This window comes from Mobula birostris, chromosome 2, assembly GCF_030028105.1.
Source record: "Mobula birostris isolate sMobBir1 chromosome 2, sMobBir1.hap1, whole genome shotgun sequence".
NCBI classification, from domain to species: domain Eukaryota; kingdom Metazoa; phylum Chordata; class Chondrichthyes; order Myliobatiformes; family Myliobatidae; genus Mobula; species Mobula birostris.
Genome location: NC_092371.1, coordinates 6,415,825 through 6,434,373, shown reverse-complemented (window position 1 = coordinate 6,434,373; position 18,549 = coordinate 6,415,825). Strand labels below are relative to the sequence as shown.

General features: G+C 52.6%; 1 protein-coding gene across 1 annotated transcript in view; it reads right to left on the bottom strand.

The window, feature by feature from the left end:
* The window catches only part of dcst2 (DC-STAMP domain containing 2), a 74,946-nt gene that overhangs the window by 32,912 nt on the left and 23,485 nt on the right, over positions 1-18,549 (bottom strand). Inside the window, exons 6-10 of the mRNA XM_072251695.1 lie at positions 15,694-15,907; positions 12,478-12,635; positions 11,179-11,343; positions 5,049-5,216; positions 1,360-1,460 (exon numbers count right to left, since the gene is read on the bottom strand). Coding sequence (XP_072107796.1) covers positions 1,360-1,460; positions 5,049-5,216; positions 11,179-11,343; positions 12,478-12,635; positions 15,694-15,907 — 806 coding nt within the window. The remainder of the gene's footprint in view (positions 1-1,359; positions 1,461-5,048; positions 5,217-11,178; positions 11,344-12,477; positions 12,636-15,693; positions 15,908-18,549) is intronic.

Genomic DNA, 18,549 nt, shown 5'->3' with positions numbered 1-18,549 from the left:
CAGAGATCAGGGCTTAAGGGTGAGTGCGAGCTCGATTTCAATATTTAAGAGAAGTTTGGGTAGTAAGGATATGAAGAGCTATGGTCCCAGATCAGGTTGTTGAGAGTAGGCAGTTTCGAATGGCTTTGGCATGGACTACATGGGCCAAAGGGCCTGCTTCTGTGCTGTACTTCTCTGTGACAATAACACGAGTTGTTGAGTCCTTGGAAGTGAGTCTGTAGATTGTAGAATCCATTCAGTGATGGGGCGAGTGAAACTATCCTGGTGGGTTCAGGAGCCTGATGGCTGAAGGGTAATGGCTGTTCCTGAACTTGGTGGAGTGGGACCCAAGGCTCCTGTACCTCCTGCCGATGGTAGTAGGGAGATGGGGGACGGTCTGGGTGGTGAGTGTCCCTGATGGTGGACGCTGCGCTCCGTGTGGACGTGCTCAGTGGTGGGGAAGCCCTTCTCTGTGGTGAACTGAGCAGCATCCACCACTTGTCTGTAGTTTTTTTCTCCTGTTCCTGAGCACTGGTGTTCCCATACCAGGCCATATTGCATCAGCTGGTATGCTCTCCACCATGCACCTGCAGGAGTTTGCCAATGGTACAGGTGACATCCCAAATCTATACAGAAGTCTGAGAAAGTATACGTGTCCATGAAGCTGCTGCAGTTAAGTTTTTCATTGCACCTGTGCTACCCTCTTAATCCCATCGCCCCTATCAGGTCCTAGGGGCTGACATCGGCTTATCAGAGTCCTCAGGCCTGCGCCACTCTTTCATTTTTATGTGAAGATCCTCCCTCTCCCAGGGATGAGGTCTTTGGAGTTTCTATAGCTCTGGGTGCTAGCCCCATGTCCAACCCTCCTCCTGTCACAACCGAGCTTGGGGCCGTCTCCATTGGACAAAGTACACTTGTCTTTGAAACTTTTTCCCCTGGCTGATTTTGATGAAGTGCTGCTGGGAGAACATTAGTGGCCAGACCGTGTGCATACACATGTATGCACTCATGTCCGTGTGCCTGTGTGCATGTACACATGTATGCGAGTGCACATATGTGCACTAAACAGAATATATTACAAATGAAAACTGACCCACATAATTCAACCAACTTGTAACTAGTCACACTTCCCGGCATCTGGACCCATAACCCCACCTTGCGCTTTACGCAATAGAAACATAGAAACATAGGAAATAGGTGCAGGAGTAGGCCATTCGGCCCTTCGAGCCTGCACCACCACTCAGTATGATCATGGCTGATCATCTTGCTATGCGCCCCAACGCTGACTGCGCGGAGCGGTTGGGGACGGGCAGATAGGGGGAGGTGAACAGCGCTTCTGGTAGGGCAGATCCGCAGCCTGCACCCACCCCTCGCTCTTACCCGCTCCCGCGACGGGTAGTAGACGGAGCAGATGTACCGCCGAAGCCTCGAAACGTAGCAGCCGAATAGCACGATGAAAAACACCACCCCGTACAGGCCTCCTGCAACAAGACAAAGGCAGGGCCCAGTGAGGAGATCTCCACCTCCTGCCGTCAGTCCTCTCCCCGGAATAATTCCCAGATTCCGCCCCCCCCCACCGGGAAAATAGCCCGACTCGCCACAGACCTTCAGCGGTAGCTGTTCCTCGCAGGCCGAGACCAACACTTTATAGACGTATTGGTCAGTACACATCTGGAGCATTGTGACCAGTGTTGGGTCATGTATCTAAGAAAGGATGTGCTGACGGTGGAGAGGGTCGAGAGGGGGTTCACGGGAATGAAAGGGTTAAGGTGGCGCGAGCATTTGATTGCTCTAGGCCTGTACTCATCGGAACTTAGAACGATGAGGGTAGATCTCATCGAAACCTACCGAATACTGAAAGGCCCAGACAGAGTGGACGTGGAGAGGGTATTTTCTACGGTGACGCAGTCTAGGACCGGGGGCACAGCCTCAGAACAGAGGGACGTCCACTTGGAACAGAGATGGGGAAGAATTTCTTTAGCCAGGGGGTGAATCTGTGGAATTTATTGCCACGGACATTTGTGGAGGCCCAGTCACTGAGCATGTTTAAAACAGAGATTGATAGGGTGTCACTTGGTCAGGGCATCAAAGGTTAGGGGGAGAAGGCAGGAGAGTGGGGCCGAGAAGGATAATAAATCAGCCATGGTGGGATGGCAGAGCAGGCTCGATGGGCCGAATGGTCTAATTTGAAATGATGTCTGGAGCAGAAGGGAGCCCGGAATGAGTGGTCCAATCCCCACCCCAAACACCACATCCCCTCCACCCCAAACCCCACATTCCCTCCACCCCAAACACCACATTCCCTCCACCCCAAACCCCACATCACCCTCACCCCAAATACCACATCCTCTCCAACCCAAACACCACATCCCCTCCACTCCAAACCCCACATCCCCTTGCACACCCAAACCCCACATCCCTTCGCACCCCAAACCCCACATCCCCTCCACCCCAAACTCCACATCCCCTCCACTCCAAACCCCACATCCCCTCCGTTCCAAACCCCACATCCCCTCCACCCCAAACCCCACATCCCCCTCACCCCAAACCCCACATCCCCTCCACCCCAAACACCACATCCCCTCCACCCCAAACCCCACATCCCCCTCACCCCAAACCCCACATCCCCTCCACTCCAAACCCCACATCCCCCCAGCCCCAAACCCCACATTCCCTCCACTCCAAACCCCACATCCCCTCCAACCCAAACCCCACATCCCCCCACCCCAAACCCCACATCCCCCCACTCCAAACCCCACATCCCCAACACCCCAAACCCCACATCCCCTCCACTCCAAACACCACATCCCCCCACCCCAAACCCCACATCCCCTCCACCCCAAACACCACATCCCCCCCACTCCAAACCCCACATCCCCCCACCCCAAACCCCACATCCCCTCATCCCCTCCACCCCAAACACCACATCCCCCCACCCCAAACCCCACATCGCCCCCACCCAAAACCCCACATCCCCTCCACCCCAAACCCCACATCCCCTACACCCCAAACCCCACATCCCCTCCACTCCAAACACCACATCCCCCACCCCAAACACCACATCCCCTCCACCCCAAACACCACATCCCCCCCACCCCAAACCCCACATCCCCTCCACCTCAAACCCCACATCCCCTCCACCCAAAACACCACATCCCCTCCACCCCAAACCCCACATCCCCCCACCCCAAACTCCACATCCCCTCCACCCCAAACCCCACATCTCCTCCACTCCAAACCTTACATCCCCTCCAACCCAAACACCACATCCCCCCACCCCAAACCCCACATCCCCCCCACCTCAAACCCCACATCCCCTCCACCCCAAACTCCACATCCCCCTCACCCCAAACCCCACATCCCCCCACCCCAAACCCCACATCCCCTCCGCCCCAAACACTACATCCCCCCCACCCCAAACACCACATCCCCTCCACCCCAAACCCCACATCTCCCCACCCCAAACACCACATCCCCTCTGCCCCAAACACTACATCCCCCCACCCCAAACACCACATCCCCTCCACCCCAAACCCCACATCTCCCCACCACCCCAAACCCCACATCCCCTCCACCCCAAACACCACATCCCCTCCACTCCAAACACCACATCCCCCCACCCCAAACCCCACATCCCCTCCACTCCAAACCCCACATCCCCTTGCACACCCAAAGCCCACATCCCCTCGCACCCCAAACCCCACATCCTCTCCACCCCAAACTCCACATCCCCTCCACTCCAAACCCCACATCCCCTCCACTCCAAACTCCACATCCCCTCCACCCCAAACCCCACATCCCCTCCACTCCAAACCCCACATCCCCTCCAACCCAAACCCCACATCCCCTCGCACCCCAAACCCCACATCCCCTCCACCCCAAACTCCACATCCCCTCCACTCCAAACCCCACATCCCCTCCACTCCAAACACCACATCCCCTCCACCCCAAACACCACATCCCCTCCACTCCAAACACCACATCCCCCCACCCCAAACCCCACATCCCCTCCACTCCAAACCCCACATCCCCTTGCACACCCAAACCCCACATCCCCTCGCACCCCAAACCCCACATCCCCTCCACCCCAAACTCCACATCCCCTCCACTCCAAACCCCACATCCCCTCCACTCCAAACACCACATCCCCTTCACCCCAAACCCCACATCCCCTCCACTCCAAACCCCACATCCCCTCCAACCCAAACCCCACATCCCCCTCACCCCAAACACCACATTCCCCCACCCCAAACCCCACATCCCCTCCACCCCAAACACCACATCCCCTCCACTCCAAACACCACATCCCCCCACCCCAAACCCCACATCCCCTCCACTCCAAACCCCACATCCCCTTGCACACCCAAAGCCCACATCCCCTCGCACCCCAAACCCCACATCCTCTCCACCCCAAACTCCACATCCCCTCCACTCCAAACCCCACATCCCCTCCGCTCCAAACACCACATCCCCTCCACCCCAAACCCCACATCCCCTCCACTCCAAACCCCACATCCCCTCCAACCCAAACCCCACATCCCCTCGCACCCCAAACCCCACATCCCCTCCACCCCAAACTCCACATCCCCTCCACTCCAAACCCCACATCCCCTCCACTCCAAACACCACATCCCCTCCACCCCAAACACCACATCCCCTCCACTCCAAACACCACATCCCCCCACCCCAAACCCCACATCCCCTCCACTCCAAACCCCACATCCCCTTGCACACCCAAACCCCACATCCCCTCGCACCCCAAACCCCACATCCCCTCCACCCCAAACTCCACATCCCCTCCACTCCAAACCCCACATCCCTCCACTCCAAACACCACATCCCCTTCACCCCAAACCCCACATCCCCTCCACTCCAAACCCCACATCCCCTCCAACCCAAACCCCACATCCCCCTCACCCCAAACACCACATCCTCTCCAACCCAAACACCACATCCCCTCCACCCCAAACCCCACATCCCCCCCACCCGAAACACCACATCTCCCCACCCCAAACACCACATCCCCTCCACGCTGCCTTCTGAACCAACCACCCCCCATCCCGTCTCACCGATCAACTTGTAGATCTTGAAGTTGGGAGGAGAGGGGACGACAGCGCACTTCTGGGAAAGCACAGTGATATTCCCGCTCTGCACCTCGTCAAAGGCGCCCGCCATGTCCCGATAAATGTCCGAGGTGTATCCTGTTCCGCTGATGGACATTCCCATTACCACGGGGGCTGTGGACCAGAGACTGCATCTGTCTGGTATTCAAACACCAGCTGGCGGAGGCGTGAAGGGGAGTGTGGGTCCCAATGACCATCCGAGAGACTGGAGACATCGCAGTGGGAGAGGGAGGGGCGAAGGAGGGCACAGAAGAGGCAGAGAGGGCCACGAAGGGAATTCCGGAGCTCAGAGTCTGGGCAGCTGAAGGCATGGCTGCCAGAGAGATGGGAATTGGGAGAGGACGGAGATTGTGGATGGGGAGGGAGGGGTTTAGGGGATGGAGGGGGTCACAGAGATGGGTAGGGCATTAGGCGATGGAGGGGATCACAGAGTCAGGGAGTGGTGTAGGGGATGGAGGGATTCTGACAGAGGCTGGAGACACAGTGGGAGAGGGAGGGGTGAAGGAGGCGAGAGAAGGCTGAGGAGAGGATCCTGGAGCTCAGAGTCCTGGCAGCTGAAGGCATGGCTGCTAGAGAGATGAATGTTGGGAGAGGATGCAGGTTGTGGATGGGTAGGAGGGGGTTACAGAGATGGGGAGGGGGACAGGGCTGTAGAGGATGCAAGGGGTCACAGCAACAGGGAGGAATGTACAGAAGTCCACGCACTCTACCCCCACTAGGGTTAACCCAAGACTGAACAATCTATAGAGGAGGCCTCAGCTTGTAGAGCAGATCCTGTCACCCTGTTTCCCTCTCCACAGAGGCTGCCCGACCCACTGAGTACCTCCAGCACCCTCCTGTTTAACCCTCATGCCCCATGAGGCTCTGTGCTCATCTGCAGAGGAAGAGGGTGGTTTTGTAGCTGGTCTACACCACCACCGTCTGCAGAGAGCACACAGGAGCTGGCAGGCACACTGGAATCTGGAGCAACGCACGAGATGCTGGAAGAACTCAGCAGGTCAGGCAGCGTCTGTGGGGGGTGGTGGGGGGATGGACAGTGGACGTTTCAGGTCAAAACCCTTCATCTGAACTCTGTGGACCCTAATGCTCCCATAATCCAATAAGGACCCCTCCCATTTTATTGTCATCCCCCTCCCGTCAGGCAGAGGATACAAAAACGGCTCCAGGACAGCTTCTTCTGCACTGTTGTCAGACTCATGGCCTGGCTTCTCACACGCAAGAAGATGAACTCTCGATCTCCCAGTCTACCGTGTCGTGGCCCCCGCGCTGCACTCTCTCTCTGTAACCGTGACACTTTATTCTGCATTCCGGTTTCCTCTTTACTACCTCGATGTACAGATGTATGGGATGACCTGTCTGGGTAGCTGTCAGGAGAGGGAGCAGAAATGAGCCGCCTGTGGCCATTCCCCTCGATACCGCTTTCGATACCGTTTGTGGGGGGGTGGGCAACCAGTCAGAGGGAAGTCACAGCGATCGGGTCTCTGGCGCTGTTGCTCAGAAGGTAAGGTGGGGAGAGGATTGAAGTAGTGATAGGGGATTCCATAGTTAGTGTGGTGGACAGGAGATTTGGTGGACATGATAGAGACACCCAGATGGTAGATTGTCTCCTAGTTGACAGGATCAGGAACATCTTGGACCAGGCCCACGGTATTCTAAAGGGGGGAAGGTGAGCAGCCGGAAGTCTTGGTACATATCAAGGTACATGGAGCTTAGCAAAACAGAGGGCTATAGGTAAGCCTAGTAATTTCTAAGGTAGGGACAACTTTGTGGGCCGAAGGGCCTGTATTGTGCTGTAGGTTTTCTATATTCTATATTGGCACCGATGACGTAGGTAGGAAAAGGGAGGAGGTCCTGAAGAGAGAATTTAGGGAGCCGAGTAGAAAGCTGAAAAGCAGGTCCTCCAGGGTAGTAACCTCTGGATTGCTGCCTGTGCAAGGTGCCAGGGAGAGTGAGAACAGGATGATTTGGCAGATGAATGGCTGAGGAACTAGAGTTTCAGATTTTTAGATCTTTGAGATCTCTCCTGGAGAAGGTAGGACCTGTACAAAATGGATGGGTTACACCTGAACCCGAGGGGGGACCAGTATCCTTGCAGGAGGGTTGCTAGGGTTGTTCGGGGGGGGGGGCATTAAACTGATTTGGCAGGGGGCTGGGAACCGGAGTGATAGGGCTGAGGGTGGGGCAGTTGTTATACAAGCAGAGGTAGTGTGTAGTGAGACTGTGAGGAAGGACAGGCAGGTGGTTAGGCAAAATTGCAGTCAGTAGGAAGTTGATGTGTAAAAGGGAGACAAAAATCGAGAAGGGTGACAGATACGGGACTGAAGATGTTATATTTGAATGCATGCAGTACGCGGAATAAGGTAGATAACTTTGTACTGCAGTTAGAGATTGAGTGATATGATGTTGAGAGATATCACTGTGTCATGGCTGAAAGAAGATTATAGTTGGAAGCTTAACATCCAGGGGTACACTTTGTATGAAAAGGACAGACAGTCAGGCAGAGGGTGGTGGGTGGCTCTGTTGGCAAGAAATGAAATCAAATCACTAGAAAGAGGAGACATAGGATTGGAAGATGTAGAATCATTGTGGTAGAGTTAAGGAACTGCATGGATTAAAAAAAAAACTCTGATGGGAGTTATAGCTTCTGAACGGTAGCTAGCCTGTCGGCTGCAAATCACAATGGGATTTGGAAAAGGAACGTCAAGAGGGCAAATGAAATACAATGTTGGAAAGTTTATGGTCGTGCACTTTGGTGGAAGAAATAAATGGGCAGACTATTATTCAGATGGGGAGAGAATTCAAAATGCGGAGATGCAAAAGGGACTTGGGAGCCCTTGTGCAGGATACCCTAAAGGTTAACCTCCAGGTTGAGTTGGTGGTGAAGAAGGCGAATGTAATTTTGGCATTCATTTCTAGAGGTATAGAATATAAGAGCAGGGGTGTGATGTTGAGGCTCTATAAGACACTCGTGAGACCACACTTGGAGTATTGTATGCAGTTTTAGACTCCTTATTTTAGAAACACATCGGAGAGGGCTCAGAGAAGGTTCACGATAATGATTCCAGGAATGAAAGGGTTACTGTATGAGGAATGTCAGGCAGCTCTTGGGCTGTATTCCCTGGAATTTAGGAGAATGAGGGGGGATCTCATAGAAACATTCGGAATGTTAAAAGGCCTGAACAGATTAGATATTGCGAAGTTATTCCCCATGGTAGGGGAGTCTAGAACAAGAGGGCATGAAGGATGTCCATTTAGAACAGAGGTGCGGAGAAATTACTTTAGTCAGAGGGTGGTAAATCTGTGGAATTTGTTGTCACGAGTGGCTGTGGAGGCCAAGTCATTGGGTGTATTTAAGGTAGAGATAGATAGGTTCTTGATTAGCCAGGGCATCAAAGGGTATGGGGAGAAGGCAGGGGAGTGGGGATGACTGGAAGAATTGGATCAGCCCATGATTGAATGGCGGAGCAGACTTGATGGGCTGAATGGCCTACTTCTGCTCCTATATCTTATGGTCTTGTGAACAGGGGTCGATGTTGGGACAGCTTCTTTTTTACATTGTACGTCAACGATTTCCTGGCCAAGATTGCGAATGATGTGAAGATAGATGGAGGAGGTACTGCTGAGGAAGCAGAGAGTCTGCAGAACGACTAAGATTTGGAGAGTGAGCAATGAAGTGGCAGTTGCAATAGTGTCAGGAAGTGCATGGTCATGCACTTTGGTAGAAAGGATAAAAGTGCAGACTATTTTCTAAATGGGGAGAAAATTCGATAACCTGAAGTGCAAAGGGGTTTGGGAGTCCTTGTGCAGGATTCCCTGAAGGTTAACTTGCAGGTTGAGTCTGTGATGAGGAAGGCAAATGCAATGTTAGCATTTATTTCGAGAGGACTAGAATAGAAAAGGAAGGATGTAATGCTGAGGCTTTATAAGGCACTGGTGACTATTGTGAGCAGTTTTGGGCCTCTCATCTATGAAAGAATGTGCTGACATTGGACAGGATTCAAAGGAGGTTGACAAAAGTAATTCCAGGATTGAAAAGCTTATCACATAATGAGCATTTGATGGCTGTGGACCTGTACTGACTGGAATTTAGAAGAATGGAGGGGAACCTATCGAGTGTTGAAAGGCCTAGACAGAGTGGATGTTTCCCAAAATGTGGGAGACTACGACCAGAAGGCGTAACCTCAGAACGGAAGGATGCCCATTAGAATGGCAATGAGGAGTAATTCCTTCAGCCTGAGGGTGGTTAATCTGTGAAATTCTTTGCCACAGGCTAGGTCACTGAGTGCATTTAAAGCAGAAGTTGATAGATTCTTGATAAATCAGGGTGTGAAATATTACGGGGAGAAGGCAGGAGACTGGGTCTGAGAGGGAAATGGATCAGCCATGACCAAATGGCAGAGCAGACTTGATGGGCTGAATGGTCTAATTCTGCTCTTGTGTCTTGTGGTAAAACAAAAGGTTTTCACTGGATCTCGATACACGTAAGGCCCATCGTCGGGGATGCCTACCCTCCATCGACTCTGTCTGCACTTCCCGCTGCTCGGTAAAGCAGCCAGCAGAATCAAAAACCCCACCTGTACCAGACATTCCCTCTTCTCCTCGCTTCCATCAGGCAGAAGATAGAAAGCCTGAAAGCACGTATTGGGGTCCAGGGACAGCTTCTATCCCACTGTTATTAGACTACTGAACGGCCCTCTGGTAAAAAGCAATGGAGTCTTTCACTGTACCTTGGTACGTGTGACAATCATAAGCACATTTACTATCACTAAAACTAATACCCTTGGTCTTTGACGGGAGGAGACCCAGTGGGTTTTTGGAGAAGCCCAGTGCTCTGTGATTTACCATTCAGTTACACAACGACAGGATACTCTATCTGTAAATCCAATGGAATTAAAGGGAGCTGGAAACTATACAAGATCTCTGGACCGTGAGTCCAACAAACAGAGCATTCACATTTATTGGGTATGAGGAGTGTTTGACGGGTCTGGGCCTGTGCTCACTGGAGCTTACAAGAGGGGGATCCAATTGCAAACTACTGAATATTGAAAGGCCTATACAGCGTGGATGTGGAGAGGACGTTTCCTATAGTAGGACCAGGGATCTCAGCCTCAGTGTACATCCCTTTAGAAGGTAGACAAGGAGGATTTTTCCTTCATATCCACAGGGTGCTGAATCTGCACAGACAGCTGTGGAGGTCACGTCACTGGTTATAGTTAAAGCAGAGGTTGCTAGGTTTTTAATTGGCAAGGATGTCAAAGGTTACGGGGAGAAGGCAGGAGAATGGGGTTGAGAGGGATAGTAAATGAATGGTATAGCAGTCTAGATGGGCCAAATGGCTAAATCTGCTCCTATGTCATGTCTCTTTCCTGACTGCTTGACATTCCAAAGATGAGACCACGGATGCAGCCCAGAATCCCGATGGACAGTTGGGTTTGCAGGACAGTCAGAGGCTGGATCACTGGGCTGGATGTCATTGGTTTGAATGCCACTCCAGTGTTGAGCTCACCTTACAGGCTGTTTTCCCCAGTGGGCATTCGAGGGAGGGTTGGGGGGGTGGGGAGTGCCGCGCTCCGGGAGGGGCGGCGAGGAGGGAGCCGAATAAACAGTTGGTCGGGGTGAGAAGGAGAGGGGAGGGAATGCGTGTAGTAGAAACACACAGCAGAGAAATAGGTCCTTCAGCCCGTCAACCATGTGCTGCGTATTAACCGCCCACTGACATCTGTCCCTCTTTCATTCTCCCCACATTCGTCCTGACACCTCCCAGGTTCTATCTCACACACACACACACCCCCTCCCCGAGAGGCAATTAATCCGCTGACTCCGCACATCATTGGGATGTGGGATGGGACAGGACCACCCTAGCGGATCACGTGGTCACAGGAATGTCGTACAAAATCCACACACAGAGTCCCAAAGGCTGGGTCCAACTTGCACCTCTGGAGGCATGAGGTAGTGGCTCCTCTCTACTTGTCAGCCCATCGAGTTCCCCACCCAGAATCCCTCCTCCGCACTCCAGCCCACTTGCCCAGTGATGGTTCACTCGGGTGTCCAACTCAGTCGGCAACAATGGACTCACATCGTGCGGTGATCTCCGCCCGCAGGTGGTAACTGACCATGTCCAGCACCCAGTAGACGCTGTAATCCAGAAGGATGATGAAGAGGACGGTTATAAAATGACGCAGGAGTCTGGCTAGGCCAAGGATGTATTGCTTTCTCTCGGCCACGGTCAAGTAGAGAGAACCTAATGTAGATGGAGGAAGAGTCAGTCTGGTCCTCCCGGTTCACATCCTCCCATCTTCCCACACTGTCCCATCACACACTCCTGGGGTCAGACACAGAGTTAAACTCCCTCCACACTGTCCCATCACACACTCCCGGGGTCAGACACAGAGTGAAACTCCCTCCACACTGTCTCATCACACACTCCCGGGGTCAGACACAGAGTGAAACTCCCTCTACACCGTCCCATCACACACTCCCGAGGTCAGACACAGAGTGAAGCTCCCTCCACACTGTCCCATCACACACTCCCGGGGTCAGACACACAGTGAAGCTCCCTCCACACTGTCCCATCACACACTCCCGGGGTCAGACACAGAGTGAAACTCCCTCTACACCGTCCCATCACACACTCCCGGGGTCAGACACAGAGTGAAACTCCCTCTACACCGTCCCATCACACACTCCCGGGGTCAGACACAGAGTGAAACTCCCTCTACACCGTCCCATCACACACTCCCGGGGTCAGACACAGAGTGAAACTCCCTCTACACTGTCCCATCACACACTCCCGGGGTCAGACACAGAGTGAAGCTCCCTCTACACCGTCCCATCACACACTCCCGGGGTCAGACACAGAGTGAAACTCCTTCTACACCGTCCCATCACACACTCCCGGGGTCAGACACAGAGTGAAACTCCCTCTACACTGTCCCATCACACACTCCCGGGGTCAGACACAGAGTGAAACTCCCTCTACACTGTCCCATCACACACTCCCGGGGTCAGACACAGAATGAAGCTCCCTCCACACTGTCCCATCACACACTCCCGGGGTCAAACACAGAGTGAAACTCCCTCTACACCGTCCCATCACACACCCCCGGGATCAGACACAGAGTGAAACTCCCTCTACACTGTCCCATCACACACTCCCGGGGTCAGACACAGAGTGAAACTCCCTCCACACCATCCCATCACACACTCCCGGGGTCAGACAGAGTAAAACTCCCTCTACACCGTCCCATCACACACTCCCGGGGTCAGACACAGAATGAAGCTCCCTCTACACTGTCAGGTCTGAATTGCTAGCTTGCCTGATGTAATTTGCACGTAATCTGCCCGGTGACCTTGTATCTGGCTTGGGACTACTCACAGGGCCAAACGTATCTGCAGGCTTCCTGGTAACTGAGGGGTAGGAGAGTGTTCTTCCCAGTCTTGGCGCGCATGACATCGATCTCCAGGAACTGCTTGGTGATGTAACAGTTATCATAGTCGTCCCTGAACAGGTAATTCTTCCGATACAGCAGAGCCCTGGGTGGGAGCAGATGAAATGGTGTTGGGAATCGGTGCACCATAAGTGATCATTCCATACATCCAATCCTGCAACACTCCTGCACACGGGATTTGGTCTAAACCCATCCAACACCCCAACGTTCTCCACAATTCTTGGTTTTCAGCCAAGAGAATTGGTGGGATCTCTCCCTTCTCCACTGAGTGCCGAGGTGGACTTTGTTGAGAGCCTCGAGTTGCTGGGTGTTAGTATCATCAACAACCTGAATTGGTCTAACCGCATAGACACTACGCCAAGGAAGCTCACCAACACCTCTACCTCCTCTGGAGGCTCAGGAATTTCAGCAGGACCCCAATGACCCTCACCATCTTTTACACATGCACCACAGAAGGCACCCTATCCGGGTGCACCATGACTTGTATGGCAACGGCTCTGCCTGAGACCACAGAGAACAGAGCTCAGCACCTCATGAAAACCTGCCTCCCCTCTGGTAACGGTGAGGATAAGCTGAGCAAGCTGGACCATTTCTCTTTGGAGCGACAGAGGGTGAGAGGCAACTTAATTGAAGTGATTCAGATTATAGGAGTCAGAAACAGAGTGGACAGCCAGTGCCTTTCTCCCAGGGCAGAAAGGACATCTGTTTAAAGTGATAGTCATAGTCATACTTTATTGATCCCGGGGGAAATTGGTTTTCATTACAGTTGCACCATAAATAATAAATAGTAATAAAACCATAAATAGTTAAATAGTAATATGTAAATTATGCCAGGAAATAAGTCCAGGACCAGTCTATCGGCTCAGGGTGTCTGATCCTCCAAGGGAGGAGTTGTAAAGTTTGATGGCCACAGGCAGGAATGACTTCCTATGACGCTCTGTGTTGCATCTTGGTGGAGTGAGTCTCTGGCTGAATGTACTCCTGTGCCCACCCAGTACATTATGTAGTGGATGGGAGACATTGTCCAAGATGGCATGCAACTTGGACAGCATCCTCTTTTCAGACACCACTGTCAGAGAGTCCAATTCCATCCCCACAACATCACTGGCCTTACGAATGAGATTGTTGATTCTGTTGGTGTCTGCTACCCTCAGCCTGCTGCCCCAGCACACAACAGCAAACATGATCGCACTGGCCACCACAGACTCGTAGAACATCCTCAGCATCGTCCGGCAGATGTTAAAGGACCTCAGTTTCCTCAGGAAACAGAGACGGCTCTGACCCTTCTTGTAGACAGCCTCAGTGTTCATTGGCCAGTCCAGTTTATTGACAATTCGTATCCCCAGGTATTTGTAATCCTCCACCATGTCCACACTGACCCCCTGGATGAAAACAGGGGTCACCAGTACCTTAGCTCTCCTCAGGTCTACCACCAGCTCCTTAGCAGAGGAAAGTTCAAGGGAGGTGTCAGAGAAGTTTATTTGTTTGTTTTTTTTCCCCACACAGAGAGTGGTGGGTGCCTGGAGTGGTGATAAAGGCAGATCTATCAGTGACATCCAACAGGCTTGTAGATAGATGCAAGGAAAGCAGAATCATAGGCTGTGTAGGAGGGAAGGGTTAGATTGAGCACTTCCGGGGCAATGTGTGGTTTTCGAAAGTGTGTGCTTTAGCTGGTGACAACCTCTGAAAAAAAATCTTGAGCAGAAATTGTTATTGATGAATGAATTAGTAACAATAATTATGAAGTCTTTTTTTTAAGGAAAAAGGATGAATCCTGTTGCTTCTTTACCTGAATTTATTGTTTAACTGTTAATAAAACAGTGACCCTAAAATAAATGACTCAATGTAAAAACAACATCATTTCAAAATAGTATTGTTATCGTAACCATTTACCATCCAAATACTGATGGGTACACTAGATCTGCAAGGATTTCAAAACGTGTCATCCAACGTCACATGCTCTCACAATTGTCTAGCTGGCGCTAAGCCAGTGTCAGACATTTCTTATGAAAAGATCTCACTTCTAGGTTCTGAAGAAATAATTTGCAGCTTCATTAGGGATTAAAGATAATCACTGCATCTTTTTATTATGGCTGGGGTTTGTGTAGCAATGAAAATTTTTGCACACGTGGCATAGGTTCACCATACCTGCCCAAGACAATCCCATGGCACAGGTTAGACACAGAGCGAAGATCTCTACACCATCCCATCACACAAAGCTCCCTCCACACTGTCCCATCACACATTCCCAGGGTCAGACACAGAGTGAAGCTCCCTCCACACCATCCCATCACACACTCCCGGGGTCAGACACAGAGTTAAACTCCCTCCACACCGTCCCATCACACACTCCCGGGGTCAGACACAGAGTGAAACTCCCTCCACACTGTCCCATCACACACTCCCGGGGTCAGACACAGAGTGAAGCTCCCTCTACACTGTCCCATCACACACTCCCGGGGTCAGACACAGAGTGAAACTCCCTCTACACCGTCCCATCACACACTCCCGGGGTCAGACACAGAGTTAAACTCCCTCCACACCGTCCCATCACACACTCCCGGGGTCAGACACAGAGTGAAACTCCCTCCACACTGTCCCATCACACACTCCCGGGGTCAGACAGAGTGAAGCTCCCTCTACACTGTCCCATCACACACTCCCGGGGTCAGACACAGAGTGAAGCTCCCTCTGCACTGTCCCATCACACACTCCCGGGGACAGACACAGAGTGAAACTCCCTCTACACTGTCCCATCACACACTCCCGGGGTCAGACACAGAGTGAAGCTCCCTCCACACCGTCGCATCACACACTCCCGGGGTCAGACACAGAGTGAAGCTCCCTCTACACTGTCCCATCACACACTCCCGGGGTCAGACACACAGTGAAGCTCCCTCCACACTGTCCCATCACACACTCCCGGGGTCAGACACAGAGTGAAGCTCCCTCTACACCGTCCCATCACACACTCCCGGGGTCAGACACAGAGTGAAGCTCCCTCCACACCATCCCATCACACACTACTCTGTGTTTGATGTTAACATTTTGGTGACAAGCGGTGAACTGCTTCCCTAGTATACGAAGAGAAATGAGAGCACATTACTGGACTTCTAACCGTTGGCATCGACATGGCCACTTACTGGATATAGAGGAAGAGCATCATCACGGTGGAGATGTAGCCGAGAAGGCCAAGGGACTCGTAGACCACTCCGACACGCTGCCAGATCTCCTCCATGATGTCCATCGCCAAGTGTGACAGGGTTCGTGACCGGTTGCCGTGGATGTGGAAGTGGTGGTCTATTGAGATGGTGAACTCAAACTCTTGGGCCAGTCTATCCAGGGCGTCTGCGATGGCTGAGGAAGGCAGAGAGAAAGTTCAGGCAAGGTCACAGTTGCGGTGGAGAGGGGAGAGGTATGGGTTACCAGTGTGTAGGAGAAAGCCATGTTTCACAGTCCTGGGCACAGCTCAGCACTGTACCTGACGTGATGAAATGATCTGCGCTCTCGAATCCTAATACAATAAGATGGACTTTTGACCTCAATCTGACCTTGCACCTTACTGCTCTTTCTCTGTAACTGTGACACTTCATTCTGCATTCTGTTATTGTGATGCCCTTGTACAACCCTAACACGCTGTTGTCATGCTGTATCACAGATCACCTGGGCACAACATATTGACGCCATCACGAGGAAGGGTTTTGAGGAGGTTTGATCTACCACTAAAGGCTCTAGCAAATTTCTGCAGATGTACCACAGAGTATTCTGCCCAGCTAACTCACCGTCGGGTACGGAGGGGCGCTGCGCAGGATCAGGAAAAGCTTCAACCACCCAACCTCTCTGCTTAACCCAGTCCCTCAAGTCCTGGCAACATCTCCCCCCAGGTTTTGCCCCTCGCCCACACACAGGCGAGGGTGATTTGCGGGGGCCGATTAACACACCGACCCTACATGTCATTAGGATGTGGGAGCACCCTGCAGCAGGGTGGGACCCACGTGCTCACTGGGAGAATGTGTACGTACACACACACACACACACACACACACACACACACACACACACACACACACACACACACACACAATCCAAGAGGACAACAACCTTGACCTTGAGTTTGGAGGCTCGCATGCCTCAATGACCCAGAGCGCTGTGTTGACCGGAGTCAGGGCTTTATGCATCGGCTCTTGGCAGGGTCACCCATGACAAACAGGTCAAAGGGCAGAGGACAGACTAAGAATGGTTCACCGGTCCTCCAGGTTCAGGTGTTCAGCTCAGGGCTAAAAATTCTGAGTGGTGAAGCAAAATTGTTACGGAAACAGCAATGAAGAATCTTTCTTCATCTGAGTGTGATGTTATTCTTGAGTCTTGGGACTTGCTGATCTGATGGTAGTGAAAACCAAGAGAAAGCTACATGGTGAAGGAAGGAGGAGATAAAGATGATGCCAGAGGGTGACTTCTTGCAGTTCATTTGCAAAACAGTTTAATCTCTTCTCTTTACTCTCTCTTCTTCCTTTTCAAGATGGCCGGGGTCCTGTCAGAGTCTGTGACCTACAGCTCCACTCAAAGTGTGGCCCTTTACGGCGGTGACTTCCCGCTCTCAAAGTGGCCTAGTGTTTTCAATATCTCCAGGAGCAGCTTGGGAGAGTGATTTCAGGATGTGGCCCTGGGAACGGCCCAATTCCTGATTGAAGCATTGCCGGAGATGGGAAATGTACTCTGCTGTCGAAATAAGCAACGCTGCAGATTGTAACATCAAAACAGCGAGTTGTTGCTCTCCCTCTCTCCCCATGACAGAAGCAATACCTCCCTCTCTCTCCCTCCTTGTGACAGGAGCGATACCTCTCTCTCTCTCTCTCCCCCTGTGACAGGAACGATACGTCTCTCTCTCTCTTCCCCCCTGTGACAGGAGCGATACGTCTCTCTCTCTCCCCCTGTGACAGGAGCGATATGTCTCTCTCTCTCTCTCTCTCTCCCCCTGTGACAGGAGCGATACGTCTCTCTCTCTCTCTCTCCCCCTGTGACAGGAGCGATATGTCTCTCTCTCTCTCTCTCTCTCCCCCTGTGACAGGAGCGATACGTCTCTCTCTCTCTCTCCCTCTGTGACAGGAGCGATACGTCTCTCTCTCTCCCCCTGTGACAGGAGCGATATGTCTCTCTCTCTCTCTCTCTCTCCCCCTGTGACAGGAGCGATACGTCTCTCTCTCTCTCTCTCCCCCTGTGACAGGAGCGATATGTCTCTCTCTCTCTCTCTCTCTCCCCCTGTGACAGGAGCGATACGTCTCTCTCTCTCTCTCCCCCTGTGACAGGAGTGATACGCCTCTGTCTCTCTCTCTCTCTTCCTCTGTGACAGGAGCGATACGTCTCTCTCTCTCTCCCCCTGTGACAGGAGCGATACGTCTCTCTCTCTCTCTCTCCCCCTGTGACAGGAGCGATATGTCTCTCTCTCTCTCTCTCTCTCTCTCCCCCTGTGACAGGAGCGATACGTCTCTCTCTCTCTCTCCCTCTGTGACAGGAGCGATACGTCTTTCTCTCTCTCTCTCTCCCCCTGTGACAGGAGTGATATGCCTCTGTCTCTCTCTCTCTCTCCCTCTGTGACAGGAGCGATACGTCTCTCTCTCTCTCTCCCCCTGTGACAGGAGCGATACATCTCTCTCTCTCTCTCCCCCTGTGACAGGAGCGATACGCCTCTCTCTCTCTCTCTCTCCCCCCCCCCTGTGACAGGAGCGATACGTCTCTATCTCTCTCCCCCTGTGACAGGAGCGATACGCCTCTGTCTCTCTCTCTCTCTCTCTCTCCCCCTGTGACAGGAGTGATACGTCTCTCTCTCTCTCTCTCTCTTTCTCTCTCTCTGCCCCTGTGACAGGAGCGATACATCTCTCTCTCTCCCCGTGACAGGAGCGATACGTCTCTCTCTCTCTCTCTCTCTCTCTCTCTCTCTCCCCCTGTGACAGGAGTGATACGACTCTGTCTCTCTCTCTCTCTCTCTCTCTCCCCCTGTG